The sequence below is a fragment of the Phyllobates terribilis genome, unplaced genomic scaffold (genome assembly GCF_046119375.1).
Source record: "Phyllobates terribilis strain yellow unplaced genomic scaffold, ASM4611937v1 Scaffold_7__3_contigs__length_470593459, whole genome shotgun sequence".
Lineage (NCBI taxonomy): Eukaryota > Metazoa > Chordata > Amphibia > Anura > Dendrobatidae > Phyllobates > Phyllobates terribilis.
In genome coordinates, this window is record NW_027362767.1 from 85818782 (window position 1) to 85835131 (window position 16350).

At 39.9% G+C, this 16350-nt stretch overlaps 1 protein-coding gene across 6 annotated transcripts in view; it reads right to left on the bottom strand.

Annotated features, from left to right (window-relative positions):
• The window catches only part of CAPN3 (calpain 3), a 210998-nt gene that overhangs the window by 45828 nt on the left and 148820 nt on the right, over positions 1 to 16350 (bottom strand). For 3 of the 6 annotated variants that reach the window (XM_073638926.1, XM_073638928.1, XM_073638923.1), the window contains one exon: positions 5217 to 5234. The exons of the other annotated variants lie outside the window; for them this stretch is intronic. In XM_073638926.1, the coding sequence (XP_073495027.1) occupies positions 5217 to 5234 (18 nt within the window). The remainder of the gene's footprint in view (positions 1 to 5216; positions 5235 to 16350) is intronic. 6 annotated transcript variants of the gene reach the window in all.

The window sequence follows — 16350 nt, forward strand, 5'->3', positions numbered from 1 at the left end:
GCTAAAACGGTCCACGACCACCCAGATGACCGTGAAACCTTCAGAGGGGGGAAGGTCAGTAATAAAGTCCATAGCCAGATGTGTCCAAGGTGCACTAGGAACCTCCAGAGGGCAAAGCAACCCTGCAGCAGGAGCATGCGAAGTCTTAGATCTAGCACACACAGTACATTGACGCACCCACTTAATGACTTCCTTCTGCCATCCAGACCACCAAAAACTGCGACCCACAAGTCTCTTGGTCTCAGAAATTCCTGGATGACCTGCCAACCGAGACTCATGACACTCAACAAACTAATCTCTCCTAAAGGTCCTAGGCACAAGCAACCTCCCATGGGGAGTGTTAGATGGGGCATTCTCCTGAGCTTTAAGAATCTCATCCTCCAAAACGGAGTCCAAAGCAGCAATCACAACACCTTCTTGTAAAATGCTCTCCTCCTCCTCAGCACTGACCATGGGAGAAAAGCTGCGAGACAAAGCATCCGCTTTAACATTCTTGGTACCCAGGATGCAAGTAACGGAAAAATTAAACCGCGAGAAAAAAAGTCCCCACCTAGCCTGACGGGCATTCAAGCGCTTGGCAGCATCAAGATAGATCAGATTTTTATGATCAGTGAAAACCTGAATGGGAAATTCAGCTGCTTCCAAGAGATGACGCCAGTGTTCAAATGCGAGTTTAATAGCCAGCAATTCCCGATTACCAATATCGTAATTAAGTTCAGTCTCAGAAAATTTTTTTGAAAAAAAGGCACAGGGATGTACTCCATCCCTGCTTTCCTGAGACAACACCGCACCGACCCCCACAGAAGAAGCATCAACCTCAACCAAAAACAGCTTAGTCACATCAGGCTGCATAAGGATAGGAGCAGAGCTGAACCTCTCCTTTAGAAACACAAAAGCTTCAATGGCCTCAGTAGTCCACTGAACCGCATTAGCACCTTTCCTGGTGAGATCGGTCAGCGGTTTGACAATAATAGAAATTTTTTTTATGAATTTTCTGTAATAATTGGCGAAACCCAAAAACCTCTGTATCGATTTCAAACCAATAGGCCTAGGCCATTCCTGCACAGCTTGAACTTTAACCGGGTCCATCTCAAAACCTTCACTGGAGATAATGTAACCCAAAAAACTAATTCTCTGTACAGCGAACTCACATTTCTCTAGCTTAGCAAAAAGCGAATTGTCCATTAATAACTGTAAAACCTCACGTACGCTCCGCCAATGAGACTCCAGATCAGGCGAATAAATCAGAATGTCATCCAAATACACAACCACATTTTTGCCGATCAAAGGTCTAAGGATGTCATTAATAAGATTCTGAAAAAATGCTGGAGCATTGGTAAGACCAAAAGGCATAACCAGATTCTCAAAATGACCCACAGGAGTGTTAAAAGCAGTCTTCCATTCATCACCCTCCTTCATGCGCAACAAATTGTATGCCCCCCCGGAGATCAATTTTAGAGAACCACTTGGCCCCCGCTAACTGGTTAAACAAATCAGGAATCAATGGCAGTGGGTAAGTATTGCGTACAGTAATTTTATTAATCTCACGAAAGTCCAGACAAGGACGTAAACCACCATCTTTTTTTTTTACAAAAAAAAAATCCAACAGCCACAGGAGACTTGGAAGGCCTAATGTGACCGGCGGCCAAGCTTGTCTGTATGTATTCCTCCAAAGCCTTTCTCTCAGGAATAGTAAGATTAAATAAACGACTTTTAGGAAGAGTCGCTCCAGGGACAAATTCAATGGTACAATCATAGTCTCTATGGGGAGGCAAAATTTGTGACTCCTCCTCAGAAAAAACTCTCCAAAAATCCTGAATAGGTACAGGTAATTCCCCTTTTTCCACCGCAGCAATACGTCCGTTACAACACTTGTCATAACATTTAGGGCTCCAGGACTTCATTTCATTGGTAGACCAATCCAGTACAGGATTGTGCAATTTTAACCAGGGCAACCCCAAAATTACTGGAGAAGGCAAATTATTTAATACTACCAAATCCAAATTCTCTTGATGAATACCATTAATAGTGAGGGGAAATTCACAGACCTTGTGAGTAACACTCTTCAAGGGAGAGCCATCAACAGAAACCACAGCAATAGGGGATGACAAAGGTTTAGGTTTTAATTTAAGTTTTTCCAAGAATCCCCCATCAATCACATTCAGAGTAGAACCACAATCCACAAATACCCGAAATTCAATTAATTCTTCCTGAGCAGCGGTAGTAGCAGATAGGAATACTCCCTTAGAATTTAAACAGGCTGTACGTGCATGACTGACCATTTTTTTTTTCTTTGTTCATACGAAGCACACAGTTCTTAATGAAATGACCAGAATTTCCGCAATAGAAGCACAAACCTCCGGAAAGCCTGCGGTCTTTTTCCTGAGAGCGGGGTGTCATCGCCCCAATCTCCATCGGCTCTCCTTTGTCAGCACAGACCCTCTCAAGACTCGGAGCGACATGGCAGAGGATTTACTCTCATTAACCCTTGCACGCAGTCTCCTGTCCACCCGTATAGCTAATTGCATTGCCTCCTGCAAGTTTCCAGGTGTGGGATAAGCAATCAGCAAATCCTTAACCCTTTCACCTAGTCCTGCAAGAAACAAACTTTTCAAAGCTGAATCGTTCCACCCCACCTGGGCAGACCACCGACGGAAGTGAGAACAATATTTTTCCACATTACCTGATCCCTGCCTCAGATGTCTCAATTCAGACTCAGCAGATGAGACACGATCAGAATCATCGCACAACAAACCCAAAGCAGAAAAAAAACTATCCACTGATCTAAAGCATGGATCACTAGGTTGGAGAGAAAAGGCCCATCCCTGAGGATCTTTGCGCAAAAGTGACATTATGAACCCTATGCGCTGTGATTCATCACCAGAGGATCTGGGTCTTAAACGAAAATACAATAAACAAGCATTTTTAAAAGAAAAAAAATCTTGTTGTTCACCAAAAAATAGATCAGGCAGACGTACCTTTGGCTCCACAAAATGTGCTCCAGAACAGCTACTCACTTGTTGTTGGAGCTCGGCCACCTCCAGAGAGAGTCCCTGCAAGCGTTGAGCCAAATCTTGAACCGAGACCATGATGGAAACTGGAGGTCTTTCCTTAGAGAAATTTTTTTTTTAGGCTGGACTTACTGTTATGATCTGCTACAAGCACTAAGGAAAGACAGGAGATCTGTCCCTACAATAGAACTAAACTGGATCCCTACGATGTAACGGGGAACCTGATCCTGCGATCAGACCCGCTAAAGTCCTCAGCTAGTCTGTACGAAGACCTATAGATGCAAGGGAGGGATCCCTACAAGAACTAGGGACTGGGATAAAGTTGGACACCTAGCAGAAATTGTAACAGTAAAAGACAAACACACAACATAGAACATAGAGGTCAGAAGACCTAGCAAAACTAACAGAGAAAGGTAACAGAGCACCAAGCTAGCTCAAGAGTAGAAATTACAATGAAGTCCAGCAAGGCCAGGAGGGCGGAGCCGGATTAAATAGGCAAAAAAGGTCATGTGACCAGCAAACTAGAAAAAAACAACAGGAGAGTTCTAACAGTTATGTGGTAGAATGATGGCCTGATGGAAACAATGTTCTTGTCCTTGGTGGCAATTGAACCCAGGACCTCAGTTCTACAAGGCTAACCACGGATCCACCATGCTTCCAGCCTTCTTCAATTCTTAAACAACATGTCTATACTATATTTAGTTTTAGCTTAGGATTAGTACTGATAAACTGCAGCCTTCAGGGGTCATCGTAGCATAAATGAGACATTTTTCCCCAGACACTTTTTTTTGAGATGGTAATAGCGTAATATTTTGACAACTGAAATGAATATTTTTATATTTATGCCATTTCAGTTGTCATTTCTATAAAAAGAAATTGCATGTACTCTATGCAGTGATGCGTTGGTATATACACGTCTTAAAGATTCATCCCACATTTGTGAACACGTTTGTTTGTTTTTACATGGCCCTTCATGTATTCTTAATGCAGGTTCGAAAGGTTTAGTCAATTCCCAAGTGAGAATTTTTCATAAAACATCAGAGTACGCCTCGATTCAACTTTAAAGGAAATATCTCATAGTCCAGTTCACACTTGGCGCATTTCGGGTCAATAGTTTTAGTTTAATTCAAATCAATACAAAATCCATTTCTGACTCCAACAGAACTGGGAGAAGATATATTTATTTTAGATATATATTTTCCATTTCCCATCCTATTCACATAGTAATAAATTAATTCAGATATTTATTATATCATACAGTAACCCTTTAGGGACAGACCAATTTTTCAATTTATTTTGTCCTCTCATTTTTTTTTAATGGAAGTTAAGGCCTTGATTCACCAATCACTGGTCTTGATGAGGAGACTTTCTGGAGTCAGACACTTCTGATTCATTGAGGGGTGAACACCTCTTAATGAGTCTGGCGTGCCTGAAAAGTGACTGGAGTAAGATTTGTGATGTAAAGAATGCTGCCGCTCATCATGAATTTGAGGAGAGGTTGCCACCTCACCATCCCGCCCGCTTTGTCAGAGATGGGCAAAAATCGCATTAGACCAACAAAAGTCCCAAAATTTTAGAACATCCTTAGTTGCAACAAAATTTTGAGACTTTTCAAAGCTTTTATAAGCCAGAATTCTACCGTAAAACCTTGGATGAATCGGGGTCATTGTATCAGACAGTCCTATTGGATTTCACCATGAAATAAAAATTAATGCTTGGATAATCTGGAAGTCATGCAGAATAGTAATATGCCAAAATGTAAAAAAAAATCCTTAAGCATCACAGTGAACTCTGTAGTCTAAATATGTAGATTTTTGCAGAAGTTTTGACACCCTGTGTGGTCTCAATCTATTTTCCCATATGAACGTTCGTTCCGGATAATTAACTCTGAAGCGCCAATCGTCTTTCTACATCAATGGTCGCTGCTCGTTTCAGGCAATTTATTGGCCCGTGAAAAAGACCCTAAAAGTATGATTGATACATATGTATGGGGACAATAAACGAAAAATACATTCTGTTATTTGACAGAAGGAGGTACATGCCGACAGTCCACATGCTAGAATTATGGAGAAAGGAAATGTTCTTTACATGAGTCCATGCTGCACCACAGGTAACATCTGCAAAACCATCAATGCCAATGCAAACAGTACAATAAAAACTCGCACATGCACTTAGTCATGCGTGTTCACACAAGGAAAGACCCACCTTGGCTTTTTTTTTTTTCTGGACAAATAGAGATAAAAAAAACAGAAAATGATAATTTATTCTCTCTTGTGAAAGCGATCAAATTACGACTTAGGAGGAAATAAAAGCATCTTACAAATAAACACTTGGCGCCAACCCTTGGAAGACACAAAGTCTCATTTCCCAGTTCATATATACTGGAAAGGTTGTATGAGATTAGATAAAAAGAGTCTTGTTCATGGGATGTATATGTTATTACAGCTCAAGGAACCAACCAGACATGACCCATGGATGAAAAATGGTGCCCCATAATTTTCTCGTAAAGTCTCATCCATTATTATCTCTCTCCACAAACAGCATTAATGGCGTGGAAGCAAATTACTTCTAGTCGTGGTAGTGACAATACTGAATTGAAATGGTTGTTGAATTCACACTGAAGCACAATTTCTAATAATTCTTGAATATTCAGGTGGCATTACATACATGGACAGACTGGGACAAAAAACCCACCCGCCGCCCTTTACTATAACACTCTTTGCCTATCAAGAGAAATACAAGGTTCAGCAAATATTACTTTACTTTATCATATCACTCACCACTCCCTTAAAGAAGTAGTTTGAAGAGCCACGTGTAAATGAAGCTGTAGTGCACATGATTGACCCCCGCTCCATTCACACGTGGCTCTTCAGAGGCCAGGTTATCAGAATCAGTGGGGTCCCAGCAGTCAGAAAGCTATTCCTTATACTAAGGATAAGGTATGACTTCAAAATCTAAGAGAACACCTCTAAACAAGTTGTCCAGGATTCATTTTTATTTGCTCATGCAATTGCAGACATAGAAAATAATAAACACGTCAATACTAACCCTCCCCAAGTCCAATGCTGTCAAAAGGAGAGGAGAACTGGTACTATGTTGTGTCCATACATATAGATTCTCAGAATTACACCGAGTATACAAGGCAGGAGAAGTGGTACTGTGCAGTGTATACATATATACAGAATAATACAGATCCTGAGAATTACACAGAGTATACAGGGCAGGAGAAGTGGTACTGTGCAGTGTATACATATATACAGAATAATACAGATCCTGAGAATTACACAGAGTATACAGGGCAGGAGAAGTGGTACTGTGCAGTGTATACATATATACGGAATAATACAGATACTGAGAATTACACCGAGTATACAGAGCAGGAGAAGTGGTACTGTGCAGTGTATACATATATACAGAATAATACAGATCCTGAGAATTACACAGAGTATACAGGGCAGGAGAAGTGGTACTGTGCAGTATATACATATATACAGAATAATACAGATACTGAGAATTACACCGAGTATACAGAGCAGGAGAAGTGGTACTGTGCAGTGTCTAAGTATATACAGAATAATACAGATACTGAGAATTACACCCAGTATACAGGGCAGGAGAAGTGGTACTGTGCAGTGTATAAATATATACAGAATAATACAGATCCTGAGAATTACACCGAGTATACAGGGCAGGAGAAGTGGTACTGTGAAGTGTATACATATATACAGAATAATACAGATCCTGAGAATAACATCTAGTATAGAGGGCAGGAGAAGTGGTACTGTGCAGTGTATAAATATATACAGAATAATACATACACAGGGAATAACACCCAGTATACAGGGCAGGAGAAGTGGTACTGTGCAGTGTATAAATATATACAGAATAATACAGATCCTGAGAATAACACCCAGTATAGAGGGCAGGAGAAGTGGTACTGTGCATTGTATACATATATACAGAATAATACAGATACTGAGAATTACACCGAGTATACAGAGCAGGAGAAGTGGTACTGTGCAGTGTATAAATATATACAGAATAATACAGATCCTGAGAATTACACAGAGTATACAGGGCAGGAGAAGTGGTACTGTGCAGTGTATACATATATATAGAATAATACAGATACTGAGAATTACACCGAGTATACAGAGCAGGAGAAGTGGTACTGTGCAGTGTATAAGTATATACAGAATAATACAGATCCTGAGAATAACACCCAGTATAGAGGGCAGGAGAAGTGGTACTGTGCAGTGTATAAATATATACAGAATAATGCAGATCCTTAGAATTACATAGAGTATACAGGGCAGGAGAAGTGGTACTGTGCAGTGTATACATATATACAGAATAATACAGATACTGAGAATTACACCCAGTATAGAGGGCAGGAGAAGTGGTACTGTGCAGTGTATACATATATACAGAATAATACAGATACTGAGAATAACACCCTGTATACAGAGCAGGAGAAGTGGTACTGTGCAGTGTATAAATATATACAGAATAATACAGATCCTGGGAATAACACCCTGTATACAGGGCAGGAGAAGTGGTACTGTGCAGTGTATAAATATATACAGAATAATACAGATACTGAGAATAACACCCTGTATACAGAGCAGGAGAAGTGGTACTGTGCAGGGTATAAATATATACAGAATAATACAGATACTGAGAATAACACCCTGTATACAGGGCAGTAGAAGTGGTACTGTGCAGTGTATACATATATACAGAATAATACAGATACTGAGAATTACACCGAGTATACAGAGCAGGAGAAGTGGTACTGTGCAGTTGTATATACAGAATAATACAGATACTGAGAATAACACCCTGTATACAGAGCAGGAGAAGTGGTACTGTGCAGTGTATAAATATATACAGAATAACAGATTCTGAGAATTACACAAAGTATACAGGGCAGGAGAAGTGGTACTGTGCAGTGTATACATACATACAGAATAATAGAGATACTGAGAATAACACCCTGTATACAGAGCAGGAGAAGTGGTACTGTGCAGTGTATAAATATATACAGAATAATACAGATCCTGAGAAAAACACCCAGTATACAGGGCAGGAGAAGTGGTACTGTGCAATGTATACATATACAGTACAGACCAAAAGTTTGGACACACCTTCTCATTTAAAGATTTTTCTGTATTTTCATGACTTTGAAAATTGTACATTCACACTGAAGGCACCAAAACTATGAATTAACACATGTGGAATTATATACTTAACAAAAAAGTGTGAAACAACTGAAAATATGTCTTATATTCTAGGTTCTTCAAAGTAGCCACCTTTTGCTTTTATGGCTGCTTTGCACACTCTTGGCATTCTCTTGATGAGCTTCAAGAGGTAGTCACCGGAAATGGTTTTCACTTCAAAGGTGTGCCCTGTCAGGTTTAATAAGTGGGATTTCTTGCCTTATAAATGGGGTTGGGACCATCAGTTGTGTTGTGCAAAAGGCAGGTGGATACACTGCTGATAGTCCTACTGAATAGACTGTTAGCTGCTTTTTTCTTGCCATAATACAAATCCTAAGTAAAGAAAAACGAGTGGCCATCATTACTTTAAGAAATGAAGGTCAGTCAGTCCGAAAAAATTGGGAAAACTTTGAAAGTGTCCCCAAGTGCAGTTGCAAAAACCATCAAGCGCTACAAAGAAACTGGCTCCCATGAGGACCGCACCAGGAAAGGAAGACCAAGAGTCACCTCTGCTTCTGAGGATAAGTTTATCCAAGTCACCAGCCTCAGAAATCGCAGGTTAACAGCATCTCAGATTAGAGACCATGTCAATGCCACACAAAGTTCTAGCAGCAGACACATCTCTACAACAACTGTTAAGAGGAGACTTTGTGCAGCAGGCCTTCATGGTAAAATAGCTGCTAGGAAACCACTGCTAAGGACAGGCAACAAGCAGAAGAGACTTGTTTGGGCTAAAGAACACAAGGAATGGACATTAGACCAGTGGAAATCTGTGCTTTGGTCTGATGAGTCCAAATTTGAGATCTTTGGTTCCAACCACCGTGTCTTTGTGCAACGCAGAAAAGGTGAACGGATGGACTCTACAAGCCTGGTTCCCACCGTGAAGCATGGAGGAGGAGATGTGATGGTGTGGGGATGCTTTGCTGGTGACACTGTTGGGGATTTATTCAAAATTGAAGGCATACTGAACCAGCATGGCTACCACAGCATCTTGCAGCGGCATGCTATTTCATCCGGTTTGCGTTTAGTTGGACCATCATTTATTTTTCAACAGGACAATGACCCCAAACACACCTCCAGGCTGTGTAAGGGCTATTTGACCAAGAAGGAGAGTGATGGGGTGCTACGCCAGATGACCTGGCCTCCACAGTCACCAGACCTGAACCCAATTGACATGGTTTGGGGTGAGCTGGACCGCAGAGTGAAGGCAAAAGGGCCAACAAGTGCTAAGCATCTCTGGGAACTCCTTCAAGATTGTTGGAAGACCATTTCCGGTGACTACCTCTTGAAGCTCATCAAGAGAATGCCAAGAGTGTGCAAAGCAGTCATCAAAGCAAAAGGTGGCTACTTTGAAGGGCCTAGAATATAAGACATATTTTCAGTTGTTTCACACTTTTTTGTTAAGTATATAATTCCACATGTGTTAATTCATAGTTTTGATGCCTTCAGTGTGAATGTACAATTTCCATAGTCAAGAAAATACAGAAAAATCTTTAAATCAGAAGGTGTGTCCAAACTTTTGGTCTGTACTGTACATCTACTACATATTACACACAGCATACAAGACAGGAGACTTTGTATACACCCACACACTATATATATATATATATATATATATATATATATATATATATATATATATATATATATACATACACACACACACACACACATATAGATACATATTTATATCTATACATGCACACACACTTGGAACATATAATGAGAATATCACCCAACATACCCAGCTTCACAATACCTGATACAAAAAATTATAGACACAGCTCCACATAGTATAGTATGTGTGTGGAAAAAAACTAATATGTGGCCAATATTATAGTATATACTGTGAAGCTGTGTATATAAACACACACAGGTCCACAGTATATAGTTAATTATTCTGTATACATCTAAAAAGATGCACTGAAACTGCTGTAAACATCACATAGAAGACAATGGGCCGGCTGTATATTGCATGTGATACACTGGCACAGCTGTATACTTCACATAGGATACTGCTGTATATGCAGATGCATCTCACTAAATTAGAATATCAACAAAAAGTTCATTTATTTCAGTTCTTCAATACAAAAAGTGAAACTCATATTATATAGAGTCATTACAAACAGAGTGATCTATTTCAAGTGTTTATTCTGTTAATGTTGATGATTATGGCTTACAGCCAATGAAAACACAAAAGTCATTATCTCAGTAAATTAGAATACTTTATAACAACAGCTTGAAAAATGTTTTTAAAATCTGAAATGTTGTCCTACTGAAATGTATGTTCAGTAAATGCACTCAATACTTGGTCGGGGCTCTTTTTGCATCAATGCGGCAATGTGGCATGGAGGCGATCAGCCTGTGGCACTGCTGAGGTGTTATGGAAGCCCAGGTTGCTTTGATAGCAGCCTTCAGCTCGTCTGCATTGTTGGGTCTGGGGTCTCTCATCTTCCTCTTGACAATACCTCATAGAGTCTCTATAGGGGTTAAGGTCAGGTGAGTTTGCTGGCCAATCAAGCACAGTGATACTGTTGTTTGTAATCCAGGTATTGGTACTTTTGGCAGTGTGGACAGGTGCCAAGTCCTGCTGGAGAATGACATTTCCATCTCCAAAAAGCTTGTTGGCAGAGGGAAGCATGAAGTGCTCTAAAATTTCCTGGTAGACGGCTGCGCTGACTTTGGTCTTGATAAAACACAGTGGACCTACACCAGCAGATGTCATGGCTCCCCAAACCATCACTGATTGTGGAAACTTCACACTAGACCTCAAGCAGCTTGGATTGTGGCTTCTCCACTTTTCCTCCAGACTCTGGGACCTTGATTTTCAAATGAAAATTGGAACTCTGGGACCTTGTGGAGTGTGTCAATGACTGCCTTCTGGACATCTGTCAAGTCAGCAGTCTTCCACATGATTGTGGAGCCTACTGAAACAGACTAAGGGACCTTTTTAAACACTTAGGAAGCCTTTCCAGGTGTTATTTATTAATTATTTTAATTTATTGAGATAATGTGTTTTCATTGGCTGCAAGCCATAATCATCAACATTAACAGAAAGAAACACTTGAAATAGATCACTTTGTTTGTAATGACTCTATATAATATATGAGTTTCACTTTTTGTATTGAAGAACTGAAATAAATTAACTGTTTGATGATATTCTAATTTAGTGAGATGCACCTGTACATCACATAGGAGACGTTGGGACTGCTGTATAGACATTACATATGATATACAGACTATGCTGTATACATCACATATGAGACATTCATGCTCTGCTATATATATCTCAGAAGAGGCCCTATGACATATACTATGTGCACAATTATTAGGCAAGTGAGTATTTTGACGAGATCAGCATTTTTATGCAGATTTTCCAACCCCATGCTGTATAAATGTGAATATTTATTGGATCAAGTAGATTGGGTGATGCGTATTTGTGGAATGGGGGAGGGGCTAAGGATACAACACCATTTATGAAAGTGTGTATAATTGTTACGAGTCTTACAGAGGGATGCAGCACTCTTGAAATTGCTCAGATATTAAGGAATGATCACAGAACCATCAGGAGTTTTGTTGCGAATAGTCAACAGGTTTGCAAAAAACGTGTTGAGAAAAAAAAATGAACATAAGCTGCCAAAGATTTGAGACAAGTCAAACTTGAAGCGACCAGGGACCCATTATCCTCCAAGTGCTGTGTTATTCCAGAACTGGAAATACAAATGGAGAGAGTGGAGGTACAAGGTGCTCAGTGCTCAGACACATGGCCGATGTAAGGAGGGCTGAAACCTGACCACCACTGAGCAAGACACAGAAGTGGAAACGTCAAGACTGGACCAAGAAATATCTGAAGGCAGATTTTTCAAAGGTTTTATGGACTGATGAAATGAGAGTGATGGTTCACAAGGACAGGCCTGTGGCTGGATTAGTAAGGGGCTCAGACCTCCACTTCTACTAAGACGCCAGTGAGGTGGAGGTGGTAATGCTGTGGGCTGGCATTATTAAAGATGGGCTAGTTGGACCTTTCGGGTTAAAGATGGTCTCAAAATTAACTTCCAAAACTACTGCAAGTTTTTAGAAGCAGTGGTACAGTCAAAAGTCTGTATCTTTCAAGAAAAGCATGATTTTGATGCAGGATAATGCTCCATCATAGCATTGAAGTCACCACTGCTTGGCCAGCCAGTAAAGAACTTAAAGATGAAAGAACAATGAAACTGCCCCTTCCTCACTTAACCTAAACCCTGTTTAGAACTTGTGTGTTCTTCTTAAACGGCAGATTTACGGTGAAGTTAAACAGTCGCTTCTCTTGTAATAGTGGGGAAGGACGTAGCCTTCCTTTTGGCACTGAAGTAGCTAAAGGGAGTGTTCCCGTAGTTAAACGTCTCAGAACTGTTGGTAGGCCAAGCTAAGAGGTTAGCATCAGTGGTCCTGTCAGTAGAGTAGAAGGGGAACTTAGTGCCCTGACCAAGCCTTGAGTGTTATAGACCTTGGTCCTGGCATAATGCCTTGTGGACTGCAGTACCTGTAATCAGCCACAAGATGCCACTGTCCTGGGTGCAGATGTTAGGTTGAGTCTGCTAGCAGTGTTACAGACAGTGATGGGGTTAATGCTGTGTGATGACAGTCCACAGAGGGTAAGCACATTAGGAAAATCTCTGCTTAGTTTCCAGAAGCAGGAAGTGATGAGTAAGTAAGAGATAGGACAGTGAACTGTACGGGCACAGCCTGACTATATGGTGGCTGCTAGGGTAGACGGGAACTCCATACCCTCAGACAGTGGGATCACCAGTGTAAAAGTCAGTGTCTGGGAATCTGTGGTTGGTGTGCCCAAAAATTTGATCGCCAACAGATTAAGAAACTGACAGACTCCATGGATGGAATGCTTCTGACTTTTATTGAAAAGAGGGGCAGCTATATTGGTCACTAATTAGAAATATATTATATTTTTTGTACATTTTAAGTTTGGTTGTTATTCCCTCTTTAACAGATGAAAATAAACATTTGAGATGTAAAAATTTAAGTTTTTCATTTAGTTTCATAATAATTTTGCAAAAACAGATATTCTTCTAAGAAAGACAAAAACCTCACTTTTACTTTTAGAAATAATAATGTTTATTAAACTTTTGGATTGTCCAACAGCACTGTAGTTGTTCAATAATAAAATTAGTCGTAACAATTCTAAATTGTCTAATAATTCTGCACACAGTGTCCATCAAAAAGCATACACAAACTCAGCGTGTATACAATAGAGGGACTGCTGTTTACATCACATAGGATACATTGAGACCCTGCTGTATATAAATTATGTAGTAGACACTGAGACTTGTGTATATACATCACATAGTATGCAAAGACTGCGGTATACATCACATAGGATATAGAAAGACTGCTATATATATATATATATATATATATACATAATTTAGGCTACACTGTGACTGCTGTATAAATCACATAGGATACAATGAAATTGCTGTATATGGAATATGTTAAGACTGCTCTATATGCAGCACCTAGAATAAACTGAGAATACTGTATATGCATAACATAGGAAACATCGAGATTGCTGTATACATCACATAGGAGACACTGAGACTGCCGTATATAAATCACATAGGAGACACCGAAACTGCTGTATATACATTACTTAGGAGACACCGAAACTGCTGTATATGCATTACTTAGGAGACACAGAGACTGCCGTATATACATCACACAGGATACAGTGACTACCGTATGCATCGCATAGCATACACAGACTGTTATAACATAGGATATATTGAGGGTCCTGTATAAATCACATAGGAAATACGGAGACTGCTATTTATACATCATGTAGGATACACAGACTATACATGACAAGATTCACGGAGACTACTTCATCACACAATACACAGATGGCTGTATATACATCACATAGCATACATGGAGACTACTATTTATAAATCACATATGATAAACAGACTTCTGTTATTTTTCAAATAGGATACACTGAGACTGCTGAATATATATTATAGAATACACTGAGACTGCAGTATACATTACATGGGATACATTGACACTGCAGTGCTCATCACATTTGGATACAATGAGACTGCTGTTTACATTACATAGTATACACTGATACTGCTCTATATAGCACACTATACACAGACTATTCTATATACACACATCACAGTGTACACTGAGACTGTTGTATATACATTGCATATGATACATTGAGACTGCTGAATACATCACATCAGATAAACTGAAGGCTTCTTAATACATCACATAGCTTACATACTATAAGATACACTGTTGTGTACACATCACAGAATACACAGTCTACTGTATATGCATCACAAAAGACAAAAGATACACAGACTGTTGCATACATGACATAGGAGACACCGAGACTGCTGTATTAATCATGTAGTATACACTAAAACTAATATATACACATCACATAATGCACGCTGAGACTGCTATATACATCACATTAAGATACAATGAGACTGGTGTATACATAACATAGCATACACTGACTACTATATATACACACATGAAATAATATATACTGAGAATGCATCACAGTAGACACAAATTCTGCTGTGTAGATTACATAGGATACATTTAAAGTGCTGTATATACATCACATAGGATACATTGAGACTGCTGCATATACATCACGTAAGATACACAGCATACATCACTTAGAATGCACTGAGTCTCCTGTATATACATCACATAGGAGACAAACTGATGAATAAATTATATTAGTATACATGAAGACTGCTGTATACATCACATAGTATATACTAAGACTACTATATACACAGCACATCACATGTGCTTATCATATTATATGTGCATCATATGTGTCTCATCACGTTACTGAGTCTGTTGCATTTACATTACATAGGATACACGGAGACTGCTGTTTACATTACATAGGATACACAGACTACTGTATACAGCACACAGGATACAGAGACTGTTGAATACATCACATAAAATACACTAAGACTCTGCTTTCTATTTCACATAGGATACATTAAGACTGCTGTGCATACATCACAAAGTATACACTGAGTCCTGTATACATCACATAGGAGACAAACTTCTGTATATACATCTCATAGACTACAATGAGAATGCTATATATACACATCGCATAGGATACACAGACTGTTGTATATGCATATCAAAAGATACAATGGTCTCAGTGTATATTTGATATAGGATACACTGTTACTACCGGATACATCACATAGAATACACAGATTTCTAAATAGGTCATAAATGATACACTAATACACTGCAGTATACATTATGTAGGATACATTGCCAGTGCTGTAAAGATCCCATATTATACATTGAGACTACTGTATATACATCATACAGGAGACACTGACACTGCTGTATACATCACATAGTCTTTCCCACACAGTGCGTGACACCTAAGTGCAACACAAAGGGATGAGGGGAAGGAAGCCCAGACACTAGGGAAAAGGGGAGTGGAGATCCCTAGGCAGATCTAATAACACCCTGCCTACCCTACCGTCCCTATATTTGTTCCACACCAATCGCCAAGCAGGAAACCTAAGCCCTGCCTATCCCTAGAGCTAGGCCCTAGATGGGGGTGGGTGAGCACTGGTCAGTCCCCACTATAAACTAAAGACAACACGGGAGACGAACAAAGGGGGGAAAACTTAGCTTGAGCAGACACCAGAGGGATAACACCAAATGTTCTCCAAAGGCACCAGAGAGGAAGCTAGCCGACTGCTGTAGCTCCAAGTCTTCACAAGGGAAAATGAGACTATCAAAGGCGACTCCCGGAAGCCAACAGAGAGTTTATAAACACCCAGACCAGGGTGTGTCAGAGCAGGAGGGAGGTTGCCGCTGGGTCCAAAAGTCAGAAGGATAAAGAAGGCATCTGCAATGCCAAACGCAGTGACCTTCTGCAGCCAGATGCAGAGCGACTGTTACATCTGACACACCCATGACAATAGGATACACTGAGAATGCTGTATTTAACACATAGTATGTACTGAGACTGCTATACATTAAAGAGGAAATACACCACATAGAAGAAAATGAAACTGCTGTATATACATCACATAGGATACACCAAGAGT